At 41.6% G+C, this 24,779-nt stretch overlaps 1 protein-coding gene and 1 long non-coding RNA gene across 2 annotated transcripts in view; one reads left to right on the forward strand and one right to left on the reverse strand.

Annotated features, from left to right (window-relative positions):
* Positions 1–1,182: 1,182 nt before the first annotated feature.
* Positions 1,183–3,348, reverse strand: LOC310948952. The gene is made up of 7 exons (XR_014593268.1): positions 3,236–3,348; positions 2,645–2,736; positions 2,475–2,537; positions 2,282–2,359; positions 2,142–2,176; positions 1,987–2,064; positions 1,183–1,870 (listed from the first exon to the last, which is right to left on the reverse strand). It is a non-coding gene; the product is annotated as an uncharacterized lncRNA (long non-coding RNA).
* A 152-nt stretch (positions 3,349–3,500) lies between these two features.
* cry2 (cryptochrome circadian regulator 2) overlaps positions 3,501–24,779 on the forward strand; it is a 44,923-nt gene continuing 23,644 nt past the window's right edge. The window contains exons 1-2 of the mRNA XM_083916500.1: positions 3,501–3,770; positions 20,505–20,613. Coding sequence (XP_083772626.1) covers positions 3,613–3,770; positions 20,505–20,613 — 267 coding nt within the window. The 5' untranslated portion in view covers positions 3,501–3,612. The remainder of the gene's footprint in view (positions 3,771–20,504; positions 20,614–24,779) is intronic.

Raw genomic sequence — 24,779 nt, forward strand, 5'->3', positions numbered from 1 at the left:
TAAATATTTGTTTAAATCTTTCTCGTGTTCGTGTCTGCATTTGGGTCCCGCTCCTCGGAGTTATTCCCCGCACTGTTCATGACAGAATCCAGACACACAGATCTGTTAATTAAAATAAGATCTGTAGTTCCTCTCAACACAAAATGATGAAATGCAGACACTTGATTAGGTCAGGATACCCTGTTAATCTGCCACTGCAAATGAAATAGTTAGTCTCTAGTCTTTCTTTTGTCATCTGCTTTCCAACATTATGTGTACTGAATTTTAAATAATTAATACTGTCAATCCTCTCCGGGAACCATCACCTTATCGTGGTGGAGAGGTTTGTGTGTCTCTGTGAACCTGAGGGCTGTGTTGTCTGGAGGGTCTCCCATGGCAGAGTGGTCTCAGGGGAGGGGCCGGACTAAGAATGGTTCACAAAGACAACATGAAAACCGAGGAAGAGGAAGAGAGATCCTGCCTGGAGGAAGCCTGGGACCACGTCTGGAGCCAGGCCCAGATGGAAGGCTCGCAGGCGAGCGCCTGGTGGCAGGGTTTGCCACGGAGCCCAGCCAGGCACAACCCGAAAAAGTGACATGGCACCTCCCTCCTCTCCATCCTGTGGTCCCACCACTCACAGGAGGAACCGCTGAGGTCGGGTGCGCTGCTGCACGGGTGGCAGTGAATGTGAGGGGCCTCAACGGACCAGACACGGGCAGAAGAGGCTGGCTCTGGGGACGTGGAATGTCACCTCTCTGTGGCTCATTGTGGTGCAAGAATTGTGCTAAAAACCATTTTCAATCATTTAGAAGCTTTAAGGCTTAAATGCAGACCATGACCGTGCAGACTACTGTGCTGAAATATGCAGCACCTTGTCCACAGTGAAATATTACCACTCTGGCCTGACTCAGATGCGACATGATGCTCTCAGTCCCAATAGTATCTCCAATAGTATTCAGTTGCAGACCCGGAGCACAAGCCCCTCACTCGACAAAGCCCCTTGCTTGACGAAGTGAAAATGTAGTGTTTTTTACTTTATGCAAAGTCACACAATAGTTTTTTTTGATAGGTTATTTCAACTTTTTTGAAAAAGTACAAAACATAGCAAGTTAAAGGAAATCGTTTCGTTTTTTTTTAACTTTATTGAAAAATAAGTTTCCGTTTTTTTGAAAAAGAACATACAATTCCCCTCAGTCAGGTCTCAGTCCTTTATACACAGTCAGTGTATCTTACAGTTAATTTAGTCCTGAATATTGTGACATTATCAAATATTGGATGTTTTAGTGAAGATAATCATCTGCAAAGTTTTAATGGAAACTAAAATTAAATGCAACTTTAATAAACAAAAATTTAAAAGCCCTTTATAACAGGGTGACATGAAATTTCAAAATAAAAGTAGTGGGCTGTAGGAAAGGACAATACTTAGTCAGTCCACGAGCACAACAGTCCTGTGACTGCCAATAAATATAAATAAAATTGAAAAATATGTAAATTTATATTAATAAATGACTATATGCGGGGGGGTTTTTAGTTCTTGAATTCAAAGAAGAGAGCTGCTCCTTCTGGTAACTTCTCCACATGCCACAGGGGTGTCCTGCACTGGGTTCACATCTACACCGTTCAAATCTTTAACACCAATAGTCATGTATGGTAAGGCAATATACCAGTTTCTACCAATCTGGATCTGAAGGATGAACACTGACACTTTACCTCAGGCAAAAGCACGTTAAAGACAAAGGCAACTAAATCTATGGGTTGTCTCGCTCCTGGTGTGTCTTTAAGGATTCCAAAAAGAAAAGAGAACTTCATCAAGCTGCGTGTCATCAAAGCAGATGGTGGCCGTTTGCCTTTTTCCTTCCCACAGCGAATGCAGATAGCCGGTGGTGATGGCCTGTAAATAAACATCACTTTAAAATGACATGGCATTGATCATCTTCTGATAAATGCTTTAAGATGGACATCCAGTGAATGCCATAACTGCTAATGAATTTAGTGCCATATAGAAACCTCAAGGTGTTGTCTTAGGTCTTCCCTGTTATGAAGTCAATCAGTACTCAACACTGCCGTTTCCGCTTCTACCATTTCCTGTAGTTTCACAGAGCAAATATTAAAATTATACTAAGCGCAGTTAATTCCACATACTTGGATGGCTTTTTACTGACCTCTAGTCTTTTCATGCTCCCTTAGATCCATTGTCCTAAAAGTAAACATTTTAAAATGGAATTATGTTTAGTAAATGCTTGATATAAATTAGGGAGACAAGATAGCATGCTTGATACTAATAACTAAATCACATACTAACCAACTCAGCCAGGTTGATTGTGCATGGTCTCTTTAAGTCACTGTGCTCCCTGATGACGTGATCATCCTGTGTTGGCTCCTGTTGGCCACATTTATAATATAATGAACTTTTAGCAATGTCAAGAAAATTTACATTACTACCACTATTTAAAATAGTAAAAAACACAGTTTCTTAAACAAATAATGTCTCAAACCTTTCCATTTTTGTCCTCCGCTTGGCTTGTCATCTCCTCCTGGACATTAAAATCAGCTGTGTCCTTTTGAGGAAAGTATTTATTTTTTTAACCATGTCAAACTGTTAGAAATCAATCAGTTATGGTGATTAACATACATAGACTTTTATAATATTAGACACTTAATTCACCTCTCTTTCGCTTTATTCTAAAGACTAGTGGAAGAAGACCATTCAGCATGCTTTCTGCCTCCTTGGAAAAATGGGCAAACCTTCTGCCATGTCTGTAGAACAAACAAATAGTCAAAATATGACAAAAACAGACACAGACCCCTCCAGGTGCAGGTTTTCCACTAGCACTGCACACCACCATCTCCGCAGAGCTGCCATGTCATCCTAAAGGAAGAACATTGCCACAAATATACAAAGTGCATCCATATACGGGTTAAAGAGAAACATGCCGAGGCTGGCTTGTCTTTTCATCATTGTGGTGCTCATGGTTTTCATTAGCACTGGCAATTTAATGAGCCTTTAGCGGCCGACACAACAATCTCAGCGCAGGCAATTCCCTTACACATCTCACAGGTTACAAAAAAACTTTATCAGAAATGTATTTGCCACAGAGTGACAGCACTATCCTCAAATTCGCATAAAATATTGCTAGTTAGCTCTAATTAGCTACATTATCAACATAGCAAAGCTTACGTTGTTTTTAAACGTCTCCATTTTTCTTCATCATGTTCAGCCTTGATAGTGAGTTCGCTAAAATTCCTGCTTACTTACTGATTCACTTCCGTCAAGCAAGGGGCTTTGTAAAAGTGAGGGGCTTGTGCTCCGGGTCTGCAGCTGGATGCTACTCCTCAGTCGTGGTGTTTGAAACGTGACACAGCTCATTCCCACATCTCTCTGCCGTCAACCAATCAAAGCTCTCCAGTTTTATAATTCACGATGACGTTTTACCGCCTGGCCAATCAGCGCACAGATACAGGGATAATAACAGCAGCATTCGCGCGGTGCCTTGTCCACGCCCCTCAGTGTTGGCTCTCCACTGACAGCGACACAAGTTTCTACAAATCTGGGACGCTTTGAAACCGGGCCGTTTGGCATCATTTCGACCGACCCCTCTGGATTCTTCTGTAATGATGGAATAAGAAGGAACCATGACAGTGAATTCAGTGCACTGGTTTCGTAAAGGTCTGCGGTTGCACGATAATCCCGTGTTGCAGGAAGCCCTCAATGGAGCGGACACGGTTCGCTGTGTTTATATCCTGGACCCGTGGTTCGCTGGCGCTGCCAACGTGGGAATCAACCGCTGGAGGTTTGTTATTTAATCGTATCTGTGGCACCTTAAGGGTCCATTAGACGTTAGTTGTGCTTAAAGTATCATGGGAACGCAGTGTGTCAGGTCGCCATTTGTGTGAATCCTTAAATAAATGTGCAGCGGTTCAGTTGAGGCTCAGGCCTTTGCTACACGTCACTTAGCCCCACTAGCTCACGGTGGAGAGAATACCCTGGGAAACACCACAGAAGAACAACAACTGAATTGACTCCCCAGCTACAAGACGTTTTTTCCACCGACTCACTTAGTGCCCACTGATATGTTCGGCACAACGTCCGTGTGAACTGCTAACAAGCATGGTCAGAAATCCGCTTCTAGCTTGATGGCGTAGCAGCAGCAGCGTTGTGTTGTGTTGTGTTGAGTTGTGTTGACTGTGCCCAGTGTCTCCCACTGATGTTTGGTGGAGGAAACTGAAAGCAAGCACGTAGACTAATAACAACATTTAATTTTCAGAGAATCACTGTTTTTGAATTATGTAAGGATACAGTTGGATTTTTATAAAGTAGCCTATATGTCAGGTGTTTGTGTGCTACGCTTTGTTTACTTGTGCCACTGACAAGCAAAGTAACCCAGATAAAATATGAAGAGTTCCATGTGATGTGAAAGCTGGTGTATAATCTATACATTATAAACTAAGCTATATGTATTAGAGGTTGACTGATAGTAGATTTTAAGTAATAATAACGATAGTTTGGAGCAGGAAAAAGCCGATAGCGGCCGATATGGATGTGAATTAATGTAAATTAATTCAATATAGCTAATGGATAAAAAATAGATTAACAGATTTTTAAAAGCTATATATTATCATATGTGATTGATATACATTAATATTATATAAAACCCTCACCTATGGTCATGAAAGCTGGGTCAGGACCGAAAGAACGAGGTCGCGGGTACAAGTGTCTGAAATGTATTTTCTCAGGAGGGGGGCTGGAGTCTCCCTTAGAGATAGGGTGAGAAGTTCAGCCATCCGTGAGGAACTCTGAGTAGAGCCGCTGCTCCTTTGCGTTGAAAGGAGCCAGTTGAGGTGTTTCAGGATCATCCGGTAAGGATGCCCTCGGAGAAGACCCAGGACTAGGTGGAGAGATTATGGGCGCACTCACACTGTCCGCCCGTACCGTGCCCCAGGCTTTAGGGTACTTGTTCCCCCTCCCTCTCCCCCCACTGGCCAGCCCGTTTGTACTCACACTGCCTGGGCCTCGCGCAAATGCTTCTTGCCTGTCCATACGTCATCACGCCGTAACACATCACGCATTGATTGACGTCATCGTGATGCGTCGCTTTGTTTCCAAATCTTTCCATAGAACTCAACGTTTTTGTGCGTCTTGTCTGACTGTTTTTGAATATTTTCATTGACCAAATCTGCAGTAAACACTCCGTCTCCGCATCACAACAACGTGAACCTTCGTCGCCATTGTTTTAAATGTCCGCACATGGTCCGTCTTTTGTTTTCTTTTTTTATATATATATGTCTGAACAGGCGCACATAAAATGACGTCATTGCGATGCGTCGCTTTGTTTACAAATCTTTCCAGAGTTTTTGTGCGTCTTGTCCGACTGTTTTTAAATACTTTCATCCGACCAAATCTGCAGTAAACACTCCACCTCTGCATCACACCAACGGGAACCTTTCGCCATCATTGTTGTTGTTGTTAAATGTCCGCGCATGGTCCGTCTTTTTTTTTTTCTTTCATATGTCCGAACAGGCGCACATAAAATGACGTCAGAGCCGCCATAGGCCTCGTGCTCGTGCTCGTACATGTGCAAAACCCCATTGAGCTGTTGTGGGAGCAGCTTGACCGTATGGTAAGCAAGAAGTGCCCATCCAGCCAATCCAACTTGTGGGAGGGGCTTCTAGAAGCATGGGGTGAAATTTCTCCTGATTACCTCAACAAATTAACAGCTAGAATGCCAAGGTCTGCAATGCTGGAATTGCTGCAAATGGAGGATTCTTTGACGAAAGCAAAGTTTGAAGGAAAAAAATATTATTTCAAATAAAAATCATGCATGTATAGATGATGTGTCTATAACACTGCGGCACTTGCATGCATGTATATATGCAGTGTTATAGATACAAAAAATAACAGTATTTCAGAATACATTTGTTGAAAGATACATCTTGCTGATGCGATTGGATCGATCATCAGTGATGTAACCTGGGGTCACTGGGTGTTTCGGGTCTTTCAACATCAGACACCCTCGCCCAGGCGACCCGACCGGAGTTTATTAGACTCCGGCCTGTATCCCAGCAGCGTTCTTCCACGGATCAGCCCTCTTGATCCAAAGCCATCTTGTTGCTCTTTCTGCAGCTTCAGTTGCAGATCTGATGGCCTTCCTTTTTGCCTCACCGGTGTGGGCCAGCTTGATGAGGACTTTGCAGAGGGACCACCCTGCAAATCCTCAGCATCCCACCTCCAGGGGTGCACAGTAAGTCCTCCAGCCTTGGCTCCTACACTCCTCCACCAGCTCCTGGTACTTGTCACGCTTCTGCTCATTAGCCTCCTCCATGCGTTCTTCCAAGAGCACTGTCAGTTCCAGAATGATCAATTGTTTGGTGGAATCAGAAACAATGATCATATCTGGTCGGAGCCGTGTTGTTGTTATTCTTGCTGGGATCTTCAGCTGTTTGCCCAGGCCCACTTCTAGCTGCCAGTCTCTGGCGGTAGTTAGGAGACCTGACCCGGCCCTCGCTTGGATAGTGGGCTTCTCTCCAGCTCTGTGGAATCTGATTGGCTGAGGCTTGCTGTGGCCCTTGGTGGTGTTAATGGCCTTGGCTATACTCTCAGCAACCGCCTTCAGCACCTGGTCGTCGCGCCAGCGATAGCGCCCCTCTCCAAGGGCTTCTACAGCTAATGAGGAGGTGTTCCAGGGATCCCCTTCCTGGACACTGGGGGCAGGATGGTGTCTCTGATTTGCCCCAGACATGGAGGTTGGATGGACTGGGTAGGACATCATAAACAGCTTGGACTGGGAACCTGATGTTAAGGGAGTCTGCTCTCCAGATGTTGGGCCAGGTGATCTTCCGTTGCAGAACATTCTCCCATTTAGTCCAAGCTCCCTGTTGTCCCATACCCACCATCCTGCTGGCTCGTTCTTCCTCCACGCCTGCCCGCACTTCCTGCTGGATGAGGTGTTGCCGCTGTTTTCCCTGGGCTTTGTCCACCCTGGGTGATGGGAAATAGCAATACCTGCGCATCCTGAGGCTATGGACCCAACCAGTACCTTCTGCCTCAGTTGCGACTCTGCCACTTCCAGAGCCTCATCTGCCCCTCCATTTCCGGCCTGTTCGCACCTGGATGCCAGCCGATGCCACCTTTCATCCCTGAATTCCCTGTACTGCCGGGCTTCTCGAGTTCTAGTCACCATGAACTCTTCAGTGAGTCCACTGAATGGAAGCTTCAAGGTGTTGCTACTGCCGTACAGGGCAGCACTGCTCAGACTTCGGGATAGGCCGAGCCATCTTCGCAAGTAGCTGCTGATCTTTCTCTCCATGGCCTCTGCTAGTATACGCAGTACCCATTACAACTGTAGAGGCCACCGGATGCGGGGCAGGATGGAATGCTGGTAAATCCAGGCCTTGAATTCCCCTGGCAAGCCAGATCTGTCGACGCATCTCAACCAGCCCTCAAGCTCCTTGCTGGTTCTCTGGATGGATGACGAGTCTTTGAGGCTGCAATCAAAGAGCTTTCCAAGACTCTTGACTGGCTGTTTGGTAATGGACGGGATGGTGGCTCCAGCCAGAGAGAAGCGGTACCTATCTGTCACCTTTCCCTTCTTGAGCACCAGAGATCTTGATTTTACTGGCTTAAAGCTCATCCTTGCCCATGTGATGAGCTTCTCTACCCCTTGCAGAATCGATCTGCAGCCCGGGACAGATGTGGTGGTGACAGTCGTCCATGAACGCTCTTATAGGGGGCTGGCGTACTTCAGATTTTGTCAGGGTCCCCTGCACTCCACCTCTGCTGACTTGACGATCACGTTCATGGCGAGTGCGAACAGGATGACTGAGATTGTGCAGCCTGTTATTATGCCCTTCTCAAGTCGATGCCAGTCCGATGTGCCCGATCCGGCGGTGACTCTTAGCCTGAAGTTGCTGTAATAATCCAGCATAAGGTCTATGACTTTTTTGGAACGTGATGTTGCAGCAGGGCAACTTCAACCAGCTTGTGAGGTACGGAGCCATATGCATTGGCTAGGTCCAGCCACAGTACGGTCAAGTCTGGTCAAGTCTCCTTTCCCTTCACGAGCCTCTCTGATGAGTTGCGTTACCACTCCTGTATGTTCCAGGCATCCAGGCACTACAGGAATCCCACCCATCTGAACAGCGGTGTCAATATAACTGCTCTTAAGGAGGAACTCAGTTAGTCGTCGTGACAAGACGCTGAAGAAAATCTTGCCTTCGACGCTTGGCAGCGAGATCGTCCTAAACTGACTGATGTCCTTTGAGTCCTCTTCTTTCGGGATCCACACACCTTCTGCACATCTCCACTGGCCTGCCACTGTCCCCTGCGGCCAAATCACCCTCAACAGCTTCCACAGATGTCGCAGTAGTAAGTATAAGTATGAATACTTTATTCTCATCTCCCGTGTATGTGGGCAGAGCTTCATCTTCATCTTTGCATCAAGTGTAGCTTTGTCACTTCTCCTAATCAAGAATAGTTGTATTAGAGTTATAGAGAGGGATGTAAATTGCACCTCTCTCTCTCTCTCTTCTTTCTCTCTCTCTCTCTCTCTCTCTCTCTCTCTCTCTCTCTCTCTCTCCTCTCTCTCTCTCTCTCTCTCTCTCTCTCTCTCTCTCTCTCTCTCTCTCTCTCCTCTCTCTCTCTCCTCTCTCTCTCCTCTCTCTCTCTCTCTCTCTCTCTCTCTTCTCTCTCTCTCTCTCTCTCTCTCTCTCTCCTCTCTCTCTCTCTCTCTCTCTCTCTCTCTCTCTCTCTGTGTGTGTGTGTGGCCCCTCAGTTATCAGAGAGCAGGGGGAAGAAGCTGTTTATGGTGCTGTGGAAAAAAAACTGCAGCCATCTGCACTATCGGAGCAAGATCCGCCAATTCCGATGTTTTTTATTAATTAATTATTGATTCATTATTGATTAGTTAATCGGTCGATAAATATTTATGTCAATCACCCTTAAAGTGCTCATATCCAACAGTAGTATGTTAAAGCACAAAGGCAATCAATGTCTGGGTCCAAAATCACTTTCATTCACTATATAGGGAGTTATATTGAAATGACTAACGCTATAACTCACTCTCACTCACTACTCAACTATTCTTGATTAGGAGAAGTGACAAAGCCACACTTGATGCAAAGATGAAGATGATGCTCTGTTCATATACACTGGAGATTAGAATATGGTATTAATACTTGATTTATTCTGAAATACTGTAATTTTTTTGAATATCCACTGTGTTATACACCAGTGTATAACCACAGTGGACCATGACTTAAGCACATCTGCGCCCACAGGACATCACTAGTTTCTAACACTGCTCTGGATTGATCTTGGTCCATTCTGACTCAGTCTCTTCCGTAGTTTAGTAACTGTAGTGGTTTCTTAGACTTTACTTTGTTGATAAGAATTTTCCAGAGATTCTCTATCGGTTTAGATCTGGACTCTGGGCTGGCCATTTCATTGTTTCAGTATTTTTAGCTTCAAGGAACTGCTTCACCTTTTTTGCAGTGGGACAGGGGGCATTGTGTTGCATGAAAATTGCAGCTGATTGGGAGACAGTTGCAGTGGAGGTATTTCATGTTGCTGAAGGAGGTTCACATAAACATTTGCATTCACCCTGCCATGTAGCTTTACAAGAGGCCTAACTCCTGCTGCAGAAAACATCCCAAACCATGACACACCCTCCTCCAAATGGAACTGAATTCTTCACACACTTTGGGGTTCAGTCTCTCCCCAGTCCTACGCCCAACATAATGTTTCCATCAGACCCAAATAAAGTGAACGTCTTCTCATCACTGAAGTCACTCTGGACCATTTCTCCTCTGTCCACACAACATGCTCCTCAGCAAAGGCAAGTCTAGCCTTTTTATTCTTTCTGATGATGAGAGGTTTGGTCACTGCAGAGTGGGCTTTCAAAACTCTTACATTTTCAGCACTGAACTGGAGACCAACTCCAGCTGCAGTGTTGAACTGATTCACCATTGAGAGTCTTCTCATAATCCTTTCCTCTCGTGGACTTGTTTTACGTGTACAACCGGCCTTTTTGTCGCAAATGAAAGTGACAACAGGTGCAATGGAGAGGAAAAAACAAGACAACCCCCCCCCCCCCCAAAAAAAAACTGATGCCTTTGGTTTCCATTGACTGTTGTCTTTATAATTTTGTTCTAACCACATTAAACAATGAACATCAGTAAAGTTTATCAACTTGAATCATTCGTTCATCAAGAGCTGTGATTAAGTGTTCCCTCAGTAGCACTGCCGTATAAGTAAAAGTAGCAATACCACAATGTAGAAATACTACCTTTCTGTTATAAGTCAAAGTATATTCAAATATTTACTTCGGTACAATTATTGGCATCAAAATATGCAAAATATACTTAGTGTACCAAAAGTAGAAGTACTCATTATGCAGCAATGGCCCATTTCAGAATAATGTATTACTACAGTATATTGTTGTTATAATTATTGAAAACTTTTTCTTCGGTCACTTATTGGGTCATGGGTGTTGGTGGCAGTAGCAATGCGGACAATCTCGGTGAACAGCTGGTGGAGGGGAGAGGGGGTGATTAAGTCCTACTGCCGAATTGTTTTGAAAACCCTTCAGTAGTTGTTTGAATCATAGTTTCATAGTTAGAATGTCTTGGATGCCACAACTTGCCACGTCTTTTTTCTTGGAAAAATAAACTATAAGACTAATTCAGGTATGTGTGAGTTACTGGCAGCCAGTGCATCGGGCAAAAATCCCCCATTCAGCCTTTTTTATCTATTTTTTCTTTTTTCAACATTTTGGATAGTTGCCTACCATTACTAATGCAATAATGCAAAGTTTAACTATTTTCTGAACTCTAGCTTGTGAATTTCCCCTGGGGGTCAATACAAATCTCATTTTATCTTAATCTATTATAATACATCAAAATTAATTAGGGATGCACCAATTTTGGCTGATACCGATAACAGATATTGCTGCTGGCCTTTAACAGATATTAACAGATGTTGATATGATTCAATACCGTTTTATTTACAAATGTATGATGGTTTATATACAAATCATAACAAAAATGATCTCAAGACACTTTACATACAGAGTAGGTCTAGACAACACTGACTTACTCATGATTTATATAATAAATAATTGTAAAGAATAGTAATAATAATATTACTATTTACAGTATTTATCCAGCATCTTGTGCACACAGTGCCAACGTAAACCTTCCTTTTTAACAGACCGGAACGTCGAACAGAGCTAGCTCTATTACAGACGGCCATCTGTCTCGACCAGTTGAGTGAGTGAGTGAGTGAATGAGAGGCACAAATACAGACAGACCCAGGGATGCAAGCAACCACAGAATTAACATTATCTGTAATACAATCTATAGTAATTGTATGAATAAGTCTAATAAGTAATGGCAGTTCATTTATTAGACTGACATTGTTTAAAAAGTAATGGCAGTTAAGGTGATAGAGATATGAATAATAATTATGGCGGTGAATAAGAAAAATTATATGAAAAGTAGCAATATATAGCTGTAATACTACTTAAAATATGATAAGTAGTATTATGTCAGTTTATGTTAGACCTAAGGGTAAAGATAATATATAGTAGTATTAGGGGGTGTCCCCGACTCGACCTATAGTCGACTGATCGTAGGATCCCTTCTTTTTTTTTTGCTCATGAAAAACCCTCTGATCCGGAGTGGCGAGCCATGGGCATGAAGCAGACAGGGGCAGGTGCACGTGAGTCCAGCGCCGCTCAGTCACACTTGTCAGAAAGAGGGTTGCTGAGAGATGTGATTTCTGAAAGGAGCATCTTATTAAAAGTGTTTGTTCTAACATCAATGTGTTTTGTTTAGGGCTGCAACTAACGACTATTTTAATAGTCGACTAGTCACCGACTATTGAAACGATTAGTCGACTAATCGGATAATTATTAATTTTTTCTTAAATTTAGCATGAGTTTGCTATTATGTGGCAAATGATAATAAACCCAAGAAAGGTGGGTACTTCAATGAAAAATGCATATTTTATTCAACTTTGCTGCTGATAGGCCATAAATCCATAAATAAATAAACCTCTGTCCAAGGACAGGCAAATGTGTTTTATAAAAAATAAATAATAAATTAAAATCAAGTAAACATTTCTTTCCTGTAAACCAAGGGCACATTAGCAGCAGTAAAACAATAAATAAAAAAAATATGAAGTGCATTTTGTGAAGTGCATTCAGTTGTAAAATAAATTTACAATTCTCAACAGTCTGAAATCTAATGGTTTTAACAACTGACATTTGTAGATACACAGCTGAAAAAGCATTCAGAGTTGTCCAAATTCAAGTTGAAAACATGGACTGTGTGATACAATCTGGACACAAACCTGTCATGGTGGACAGACCAGGTTTAAAATCAACATGAGGCTCAGGCTATGTCGTTCAGTTTATTCATACTTAAGAAAAGTCAGCATATCCACATGGTCTCGTGTGAGGCTTGCTCTCTTCTGGGAGCAGATATTTCCTGCTGCTGAGAAGATTCGCTCTGCCGGGGTGGATGTTGCAGGAATGCACAGAAGAGATCTTGCTAGGTTTGACAGTGTGGGAAAACGCCCCTCATTTTCTCTCCACCAGCTGAGAGGGTCATTGTTTTTGGCTAGATTACTTGCAAGGTCTGCTTTGCAAACCTTGCAAGTAATCTTTTTATCCGCCGTATCCAGGCTAAAATGCTCCCAAACTTTGGAAGTTTTCGTGCGCGCAGCTGCTGTGCTGGACACCGCCATTTCTGTGTGCGTTACCGCTCGTCAGAGATGCTATTGCGCATGTGCGACTCGGCAGAGATTGTAATGAAGTGAGATGCCTCACTCCGTTGGAAAAACACGTCTAGCGACGAATGTCGACAATGGAATTCATTGTCGACAATTTCTATTATCGATTTTTGTCGACAACGCCGACGAATCGTTGCAGCCCTAGTTTTGTTTGTATCTTTCCTTGACAATAGCTGACGGTATATTTAGAACTATAGTTTCACTTTCATGGCACTGAATTAGTAACATGCATTAATGAGACATGAATGATACAGGAGAGAAGTTCAGAGTATCAGGAATGTATTATCCCCCGGCAGACTAGGCCTATAACAGCATAGCTAAGTGCTAGTAAGCCCTAACTATGAGCTTTATCAAAGAGGAAAGTTTTAAGTTTTGAATATGGGGATGGTGTCTGCCTCCCAAATAACACTTGGGAGTTGGTTCCACAGGAGAGGAGCTTGGTAGCTGAAGGCTCTGCCTCCCATTCTACTTTTGGAGACTCTAGGAACGACAAGTAGCCCTGCATTCTTAGAGCGCAGCCATCTAGTCGGATAATACGGTACTATGAGCTCTTTAAGATACGACGGAGCCTGACCAATAAGAGCTTTGTATGTAAGGAGAAGGATTTTAAATTCTATTCTAGATTTTACAGGTAGCCAGTGCAAAGAAGCAAATACAGGAGAGGTATCTTTCTGAGACACAATGTTCACAATATTACACAGGTGAAAATATGCAGTCCTTGTTCGTTTTATGTGAGAACCGAAGGACATCTCATGATCAAAGATAACGTAGAGAGATGATCTGTAAAATAGTTTCTGTAATAATCACATTCTGTCCTTTAGAATGTGTACACACTGTGAATTTGAAAAAGAAATGTCTTATATTTTCAAAATATTTGGATAAGCCCATTAATCATAGTTCTGCAGCACTGTATCCTCAAAAAGTTCCAGGGCTACAATGAAAAAACACAAGTAACTTAGTTTTCTACCACTTTTACAACCTGTAGCAAGAGTCTAATTTAATGAAAGTCCAGTTTACATCATTGTTGCTCCTAAATTTATAATAAAGGATCATGAAACTAAATATATTGACATGGTTTTGTGACTAATTAAAGCCGCAAGCGGCGATGAACGGGCCCTCGCTCTCCTACGCAACTGTGGGGCCTGAGGCATGTCAGGGATGCCTCAGCTTGTATCTTAATTTTCATGATGATACGAGTTTATTAAAGACATTTAAAAGTCAAATGTATTTTCTTGGTGAGGAATTGTGTTGCCACACGGACGCCATCACTCGTAGCTTTACAGCATTAAAAATGTAGCTACACCAACTTGTTCTGCATGTCTTCGAAGTGGAATGAAATTTTTTTCCACTGGGGGGGCGGTATGAGTAAAGTGGGATATTAATAAATCGGGCAAATCAGGGCGGAGCCTTCACCATGTCCAGCAAATTTGAAGTTGATTGGACCAAGTATGTGGGCGTGAGGCACATTCGGATGTAGATGGCGAGCAACAAAAGTTTGTTGAGCCCTAGCAGCCACGCCCTTTGACCTACTGACTTACAGAGCACAACTTAAGCTCAGCTCAGTCTGTAGATAACCCTGTAGCAAGTTTGAAGTTGAGCGGGGGGAAATCTGTGTGAGGAGTTTGTTTTGATCTGAATAAATTAAAAACTAAATGGCTGACTTCCTGCGTTGAGGTCATGATGGCAAGAGACTTCTTTCCCATACTGGGTATGATACATATGTGTACTGATTTTCATGTGTGTGGGGCAGAGATTTTGCGTCGACCATGTGCAACCACCCAAAAAATAGAATTTTGGATCCGACCGAAGGGACATGCAAAGTTAGAAAACTTTTCCAATTTGGGAAAGGGGTAAAATTGGGGAATGAAACATTGAAAATCACTGTAAATGGCTCGATGACATGTGATTCAGGCGGAGGCAGTGCGAGTGGAGCCAATAAGACAAGACTATTTAAGACTATTCTGCCGGAAATCCAGAAGAAGAAGAAAGCCGTCAGTGAAGAGTGAAGCTGAGGAGGAGACTGGGCAGCACCTGTACGGCTTCAGAGATTGAATCACTGACGGCCTGATCTCACTACAACGGCTCTTTTAAGAGCCACACACTTCATCTGAGAGCTCATTTCAATTCAATTCAATTTTATTTATAGTGCCAAATCATAACCAAAGTTATCTCAGGACACTTTACAGAGTAGGCATAGACCCAGCAATTCCCCCATAGAGTACGGTGGCAACGAAAACCTTCCCTATAACAGGCAGGAACGTTGGACAGACCCAGCTCTGTGGAGGACGGCCATCTGTCTTGACCGGTTGGGGAGGAAGAAAAGGAGAGAGAAAGAGAGAAACTCAAAGATAAACAAAAGACAGAGCGACTGACACACTTCCAAAGATGCAAGCAGCCAGCGAGTAACAGTAACTATAACAATATCTATAGTAATGTGAACATGACCCACATGTTATGGCAGTCTGCATAGCAGAACAGCAGGAACACGCACATCCAAGGTGACAGAACATGAAAATGAAAATAATTATGACAAAATGATGAGTAGGGGCAATAGCAGCTACGATACAGCAAGACATACCACTGATGGTGTTTTTATGGATACAAATTTTATAATTTATAAGTTATAATTTATAAAACTAGTGACAGAATAAATGACTAATAGTTATTGAAGTAGCAGGAAGCGTCATGCAGGGCCACGGCAGCAGGCACCACCACGATCAGCAGAGACCTGCACACAGGACCAGGGCAGCAGGCACCACCACCATCAACAGGGACCAGCACACAGGACCACGGCAGCAAGCACCACCACGATCAGCAGAGACATACACTCAGGTCCACAGCAGCAGGCATCAACACCATCAGCCGAGACGTGCGCGCAGGACCAGGGCAGCAGGCACCACCACCATCAGCAGGGACCTGATACACAGGACCAAGGCAGCAGACACTACCACCGTCAGCAGAGACCTACACACAGGACCAGGGCAGCAGGCACCACCAGCACCAGCAGAGACTAGCACACAGGACTACGGCAGCGGGCACCACCACCATCAGCAGGGACCTGATACACAGGACCAAGGCAGCAGGCACTACCACCATCAGCAGTGATCCACAGGACTATGGCAGTAGGCACCACCACGATCAGCAGAGACCTGCGAGATGAGAAAGCACTAACAACTCCGGGGAAGAAGTTGAATTAATAACATGCATTGATGAGACATGAATGACATAGAGAGGAGAGAATCTCAGAGTATTAGGAAAGGTAATATTTCCACTTGCAGACTAGGCTTATAGCAGCATCATTAAACTGAACGGACGCAGCTTTAAGAATAACAACAGCAACATAGCTGAGAGCTCGTAAACCCTAGCTGTAAGCTTTATCAAAAAGGAAAGTTTTAAGTTTACTCTTAAATATGGGGACAGTGTCTGCCTCCCGAATAACACTTGGGAGTTGGTTCCACAAGAGAGAAGCTTGGTAGCTGAAGGCTCTGCCTCCCCTTCTATTTTTGGAGACTCTAGGAACGACAAGTAGCCCTGCATTTTCTGAGCGCAGTGATCTAGTTGGGTGATACGGTACTATGAGCTCTTTAAGATACGACGGGGCCAGACCAATAAGAGCTTTATAGGTAAGGAGAAGGATTTTAAATTCTATTCTAGATTTTACAGGTAGCCAGTGCAAAGAAGCTTATACAGGAGAAATATGTTCTCTTCGATTTGTTTTAGTTTGTACACGAGCTGCAGCATTTTGGACCAACTGGAGACTTATTGGAGCAGCCTGATAATAAGGAGTTGCAGTCGTCCAGCCTAGAAGTAACAAATGCATGGACTAATTTTTCTGCATCTTTCTGAGACATAATGTTCCTAGTTTTCACAATATTACGCAGGTGAAAATATGCATTCCTTGTTGTTAATTTTATGTGAGAATCGAAGGACATATCCTGATCAAAAATAACACCCAGATTTCGTACTGTGGTGCTTGAGGACAACACAACATCACCCAGAGTAACAATATTTTTAGTTATTGAGTTTCAGAGGCCTTCGGGGCAAAGCACAATGACTTCAGTTTTATCTGAGTTTAACATCAGAAAGTTTCAGGTCATCCAGCTTTTTATTTCCTTAATGCACATTTGAAGTTTATCTAACTGATGGGTTTCATCTGGTTTGATCGATAAATAGAATTGTGTATCATCAGCATAACAATGAAAATTTATGGAGTGCTTCCTTATAATATTTCCTAAGGGAAGCATATATAAGGAGAATAGAATCGGTCCAAGGACAGAGCCCTGTGGGACTCCGTGACTGACTTTAGTGTGCATGGAGGATTTGTCGTTAACATATACAAACTGAGATCTATCTGATAAATATGACTTAAACCAGCTCAGTGCGGTTCCTTTAATGCCGATCAGATGCTCTAGTCTCTGTAGCAGGATGTGATGGTCAATAGTGTCGAAGGCAGCACTAAGATCTAGTAAGACAAGCAAAGAGACAAGTCCTTTGTCTGAAGCTACTAGAAGGTCGTTAGTAATTTTTACCAGTGCTGTCTCAGTGCTATGATTCGCTCTAAATCCTGACTGGAAGTCCTCAAGTAACTCATTATTATGTAAAAAGTCGCACAGCTGATTGGCAACTAATTTCTCGAGGATCTTAGAGAGAAAGGGAAGGTTAGATATAGGTCTATAGTTGGCTAGTACCTCTGGATCAAGACTGGGCTTTTTAAGGAGAGGTTTAATTACAGCTACTTTAAAAGACTGTGGTACATAACCTGCTAATAAAGACATGTTAATCATATCTAATACAGGAGTGTCAACTAAAGGTAGCACTTCTTTGAGTAACCTAGTTGGAATAGAGTCTAGGAGACAAGTAGAAGGCTTTGATGCTGAAATAGTAGAGTTTAATTTGTTATGGTCAACTGTAGAAAAGCTGTCCAAGAAAATATCAGGTCATACAGTTTCTAAGGTTCCTGGGTTTGATGAAAAATTGGTGCCAAGCGACTTGATTTTGTCTCGAATAGTTATAATTTTGTCATTAAAGAAGGTCATGAAGTCGTTACTACTGAGGGTTATAGGAATACATGGCTCAATAGAGCTGTGGCTCTAGGATTGTTCTTATTCTCCTCTACTAAAGATGAGTAATAGGCAGCTCTGGCATTACGGAGGGCCTTCCTATATGTCTTTAGACTTTCATGCCAAGCTAAGCGAGATTCCTCCAATTTAGTAGAGCGCCATTTACTTTCTAATTTTTGCGATATTTGTTTTAGTTCACGGGTTTGTGAGTTATACCATGGAGCTAACTTCCTCTGTTTTATTTTCTTCTTTTTTAACGGAGCAACAGAGTCGAGTGTTTTTCTTAGTGAGCAAGCAACACTGTCAACAAAATGATCAATTTCAGAGAAACTAACGTTAGTGCAGGAATCTTGAATATTAGGATAAGGCAATAAAGTAAATGTAGATGGATTTGCTTCCTTAAATTTAGTTACAGCACAATCAGATAAACATCTAGTGCAGAAACTTTTGCCCAGAGGTGAGTGGTCCGGTAATATGAAATCAAAAGTTATTAAATAATGGTCTGATAAAATAGGATTCTGTGAAAAGACTATTAAGTCATTGATTTCCACACCATAATCCAAAACAAGGTTGAAACAGTGAGTAGGTTTATGTACACACTGACTAAAACCAATCGAATCTAATAGAGAGATAAACGCGGTACTAAGGCTATTATTAACAACATCCACATGAATATTAAAATCTCCTACAATGATTACTTTATTATTAGTTTTAAGGACTAAATTTGACAGAAACTCTGAGAATTCAGATAGAAATTCAGAGTTGGGTACACTATAACAAGTATAATCGGCTGCACAGTTTTCCAGGTTAAATAGCTGCAACGCCTCCTCCTCGACCACTGCCTCGAGGAATATGAGTATTAATATGACTGGGAGGAATGGATTCATTTAGGCCAACATATTCTCCGGGATGCAGCCAGGTTTCAGTCAGACAGAGAACATCAATATGGTTATCTGATATCAGATCATTTATTAATACAGCTTTAGATGACAGAGATCTGATGTTTAAAAGTCCACATTTTATTCTCTGATTTTGTTGCATTATTGCAGATTTGGTGTTGATTTGTATCAAGTTTTTCTGTATAGCTCTTCTTCTGTTCATTTTTGATTTAATTAATGTAGATGATCGTGGGGCACACAGCGTTTGTATAGGATACTGAGCTGTAAAGTGATCCACAGAGCGCGCGGAGAGTTGTGTAAGACTGCAGCTATGCTTGCTGTGTGCTTGCGGTAAGGGCAGCGCAGAGAGGTGAATTAAACTCTGACTCTGCATCCTGATCCCAACACTGGGTTTTTGTCAGGAGGTGGTGGAGGTGCAGGACTCGATAGTCAGGTCAATGTTTGCAGACAAAAGTCTTGACCCTTCCAGGTTAGGGTGCAGGCCATCACGTTCTGTTCTTTTAGAAGCATTCAGATCCCTGTTACACTAGCATAACTTCACATTTAGCACAACAGCAGAGTAGGCTGAGCCGAGGGTTAACTTCAGTTAGTTAGCCGCTTCGGCTGCTACCTGTGATAGACGCAAATGAAGCAATGATAAAAATTGTGACAAAACTGAGCAAGCGACGCTATACAAGCGTCTGATGTGATTGTATTCACGCCATTCGCGTTTGGTGTGCACACAACATTACGGTAAGGGAGGGAGCAACTCGCTCTTCCTGATAATATCTATCGTTAATTAATTTTCTAAATTAATCTATTTGTCTTTGAAACCTGTGAAACACGTGTGTCGGGTAGAATTTTATGCACTACTTTGAATTGTTTAAATAGTAAACTTATTATTGCCTTCAACACACACACACATTTTAAAAAGCATGCAGTGATATAGCCTCATTGGATATTCTGTCAAATTCTGAACAATATAAGATTAACAGTATTTTTTATTTGTTTTTCTAATTTTGATCTTTTGTGTATATCGTTATCGGGATATGAAATGACCTATATCTTGATATGAGATGTTGGTCATATAGCTCAGCCCTAGTGCAACCCTATAATTAAGGTTTTGGAAATATATTGTATTACTATGCAAAGAAACCAGTAAATAAAGTTATGAAATAAATGTAGTTGAGTAAAAAGTACAATATTTGGCTCTGAAGTGTAATGTACAAGAATAAAGTAACAGAAAAAGTAAAGTATCCCAAAATTAAACTTAAGTGCAGTACTAAATGTAGCTTACTTATCCCCAAAGCAATTTCAGTCAAAAGCAACTGGACTTGGTTATTTGTCTAGGAAGACGTTTCACCTCTCATCCAAGAGGCTTCATCAGTTCATGTATGCAATTGACCAGCCTGGGACTGGTCCAAATAACTGGTGTGGAGATCCAGGTATTTAACCTCTCACAAGGCCGATTATTTCACTGGAACCCTTTGTGCTCCAAGTGCCAACGACCGTCGTTGGAGTGACAGTCGTTTGGTGGGATGTTGGTTTCGACTTCGTTAGTGCTCTATTGAGTCTTTACGACAGTCGTTGGAGTCACAGGAGGCCATTTGTGAACAGTTGTTCTTTGAGGTTAGATTGTTGAATCTCCTGAAGGGATGAAAGGGCAGCATTGTAAATTGGAGATAGCTTACTTAATTACTTTGCACCACTGCTGAAATGGTGTGCTATCCAGTTTTTCCTTTCAGATTTTTTTCGAATGACTTTTAATGAATTATATTCTCCTTGTGTGTCTTTGTGCAGGTTCCTGCTGGAGGCTCTGGGGGACCTGGACATCAGTCTGAAGAAGCTCAATTCCAGATTGTTTGTAGTCAGAGGGCAGCCTACTGATGTTTTTCCAAGGCTTTTTAAGGTCTGTATTCCTGCCCCCCCACCCGTCCACTCTGTGTCTTTCAGAGACCAAAACTAAGACCATGCAAACACCAAAGGGTCCTGAATCACACAATATATTTATTTTTCCTGGTCTGCAGAAACACTGTCTTTTAAAAAATATATATTTTTAGTAATATTTTTATTCATTAGTAAGGCAAAAGTACATACAATGAAAAACAAGGACTGCTTTTTAAATACCCTTTTCCAAAAACAACCACAACTTATTCCCTCCCAATCCTACATAATTTCCTATAGATCCGCAATAACACACATCCCTCCTCTCACCGCAAACAGACAAGCAAATAAAAAAGTACATAGAGAAATTAAAAGAGAGAGAAAAAAACAAATATATACATACCCTTGGGTTTGAGGCAGAGCTCCCCAGTCCAGAGAGTCATTGGAACATGTCTAAAAGAAGAGGGATTTATCAGCAATTTTTTGGATAAACTCTATAGGGTAGCCGTCTGGGCCAGGGGCCTTGCCACTTTGCATTACTTTGATTAAGTCTGCTATTTCACTAAATTCTAAGGGTCGATCCATTCCGCTCTACTGAGTAGAGGATATGGGCGGAAAATTTAGGTTATCCAGGAAACTCATCATGTTTGTTTTGTCGGTTGGGAATTGTGAAGTATATAGTTCAGAGTAAAATGTTTTAAAGGGTTAATTTATGACAGATTACCTTAGGCATTATCGTTAATTTGTTGGGATATTGATCAGCTTTTAATTTGGCGCGACAGATGGCCTCCTGCCTTCTTACCGTGCTCGTAAAGAAATCCACGTGATCGTAAGAGTCATTTTTCAGTTTCTATTGTCGACAGCAAGTTATAGTCCATTTGAAGTTTTGTCTCTCCTTGTCCAATTCAGAAGATGGACAAGTTGACAGTTTTCTGTCCAATTCTGCTATGCTTTCCATGAGTTGTTCCTGTTTTTGTTTTTTAAGTTTATTTAGTTTTGCAGAGTAAGATATAATCTCTCCTTGGACTACCACCTCAAATGTCTCCCACAGAAGAGATGGGGATATGAGATTAGACTTGTTGGTAATAAAAAAGTCGTCATCGTTAAGCAATGTGCAATTCAGCCTCCACGGAGGAAGTGTCTTTTGTAAAAGTGTAAACGAAAGATCGAGTAGTATTGGAGCATGGTCGGATACCACTATGGTTGAATATTCAATGCTATTGACAGCAGGGAGAAAATAATTGTCAATGTAAAAGTAATTGATTCTCGAGAATGTTTTATGGATATGAGAGTTAAAAGAAAATTGTCTTTTATCAGGATAAAGAAAGTGCCATGGACCCACACCTCCTATTTGATCCATAAACATTGAAATTGCTTTAGCCATTTTAGAAGGAGAATCCTGTCGTGGGCAGGATTTGTCTAACAATTGAGGTTGCCCCCTAAAATTAAGTGGTGAGAAGTTAAGTCTGGTAGAAGTGAGATAACTTTCCTAATAAATGCCTCACCGTCCCAATTAGGTGCATAGAGATTAACAAGAACAAAAGGTACATTACCAAGGGAGCCTGGTACTATAACAAACCGGTCTTGGTGGTCAGCTATAACATTGGTTGGGCAAAACTGTATTTTCTTATGGATCAGAGCGCTGTGCCCCTTGCTTTGCTGCTAAAGCTGGAGTGGAAGCTTTGTCCCTGAAAACAGGGAACAAATAAACACACCGAAACCTCCCTAAGCTTGTTCTAAGAACAAGAACTAGCAGCGGGACTGACATTAATCTTTGACCTAAACACTTGCCGAGCAGATAGGGCTCCTGTATCTGCATATGTGTCTTCAATGTTCAATAGGCGTAAAATAAAAGGATATAGCTGGGGGGCGGCAGTACACCAATATTAGCAATCACACGTTCCAGGAGTACCGTGGCTTGGGACTGCAAGGTCTTGACAAAGGCTTCCATACCTGTGAGTAATGTGCGAGTCAGTCCTAGGAGAAGCACTGTTAAATTGGTAGACTAGAAAAATAAATGAAAAGTTTAGCTGGAGCTCCCCGCTCGCACGTCCGCTCTCTACCTCATTAAACAGGAAGTCAACACTGGGTCATTTTACAAACAAATGAAATGCTCCGTCTAAAGGCTGCTTGAAAGCAGTAGGAATAAAGACTTTGGTGATACTCTACACAATAATGTTGGTTATAAAGTGTTTTTGTATCTGATTGTGGGCTGGCAGGAGACATTCACCTATGAACTAAAAGTATGATAATTTTTTCAGCTAGCACCTCAGACCTGTTGTGGACTTGGTCACTACTGCTAGCTATCAAACCTAGATCCACCAGTGTGTTAGAATAAACTAAAATCATTCATCATCATTCATCATTTTTAATTGGTTAATCAGGGCTCCAGACTAACTTTCTTCACTAGGAGCACTGTGGCCCCCAACTGAAATTTACGACACACTGTAAATAAATATGCTAACCAAATATTCCCATTTCTACTCATTTTCACTGTATTACTAATAAATACTTTGAGAATAGATGCAGGAATTACAACGTGCTGTTTCAAATTCACAATTAATTTTTATTGTGTACTTTTGAAGATGCAACATAGAAGGTAAACAAACAGCACCATCGCTGTCATGACAGTACAATATAAAAACATATACCATACACTCAGAATTAGTGATTGGAGAGTGATTTAATTTTAATTAACTTTTAACATAATGTTAAGTAATTACTGTACAGTAAATATCCGTGGGCATTTTGGTCTAATATTCCACGGTGAAAAGTTCTGTAAGTTTTTGAAAAGATACCTGAGGTCATCTAGAATGCACCTGAAGTGAATTTAGTTGTTGGAAACATTGGCGTGTTCATGTAAAGCCAATACTTCATCTCCTCTCTGCAAGTTAGAGTTTTATACTGCAGAGTCAGACAGAATGGCAGTAAAGTGTTTACCTTCATGTCAGAGTTTTATACTGCAGTGAGACAGAATGACAGTAAAGTGTTTACCTTCATGTCAGAGTTTTATACTGCAGAGTGAGACAGAATGACAGTAAAGTGTTTACCTTCATGTCAGAGTTTTATACTGCAGAGTGAGACAGAATGACAGTAAAGTGTTTACCTTCATGTCAGTTTTATACTGCAGAGTGAGACAGAATGACAGTAAAGTGTTTACCTTCATGTCAGAGTTTTATACTGCAGAGTGAGACAGAATGACAGTAAAGTGTTTACCTTCATGTCAGAGTTTTATACTGCAGATTTATACTCTCAAATTTTAGTCGCAGTCTGGAGCCCTGTTGATCCATCAATTTTCTGCTGCTTATCTATATTGCATTTATTCTGTTTTTATTTATTTAATTAAATATTTACAAATATTGTTACTGATGAGAAGTAATGAAAAAATGTGATGTGCCAATAAATAATTTCTAGGTCATATTGTCCCTAACGGTTTACTATTATACTTTAGTACTTTGGCTTCTATGACAGCAAAACTAAATAAATTGTATTCTATGTGAAAAGGTCAGGAAAATTCTTATATTTAACTTAATTTAACTGGCTGCACAAACACTCTTTAAGTAGAGTGAATTTAGTAAAGATGGAGTAAAACAGATGCAGGTTTATTAAACCTAAAATAACAGATTATTTTGACACTTGGGGGCATCAGCAACAAGTTGTGAACACATCATTGACATATCACCTTTGGAAGTTTGTGGGTGAACTTGTCAGCAAACAGTTGCTTATATACACCTGCAGCAACATAATCCTTCCTTTGGAGAGTTTCTATCTGCCTTGTGGATGTAGTTCCAACGTTCACTCCCCTTTAAGCTCTGTGTTTGGACTCTATTAACGCCTTGGGGAAGTATCTGGTCCTTTTAGCTGCTAAATGCTCCACTGTCTGACAGCATCACAATGAGCATTGGTAAATAATTTTACATTGTCATTTAATACATTATTATGATAAAATAAATCCATTGTAGCTGCTTTAAGGGGGCCTATTACACTCTTTTTTTAGGTTCTTACATGTATTTTGTGTTTCTACTAGAATATGTTTACATGCTTTAAAGTAAAAAAACAACAACATTATTTTGTCATACTGCTCATGGCTGCTGCACCTGTATTCACCAAGGCCCCACCACAGAATCCTGATGATCCAATCAGGAAGTGCACAAAACTGCAGTTCTTTGAGTGTCCACTAGCAGGTTTTAT

Source organism: Echiichthys vipera (assembly GCF_963691815.1).
Source record: "Echiichthys vipera genome assembly, chromosome: 7".
Classification (NCBI taxonomy): Eukaryota; Metazoa; Chordata; class Actinopteri; order Perciformes; family Trachinidae; genus Echiichthys; species Echiichthys vipera.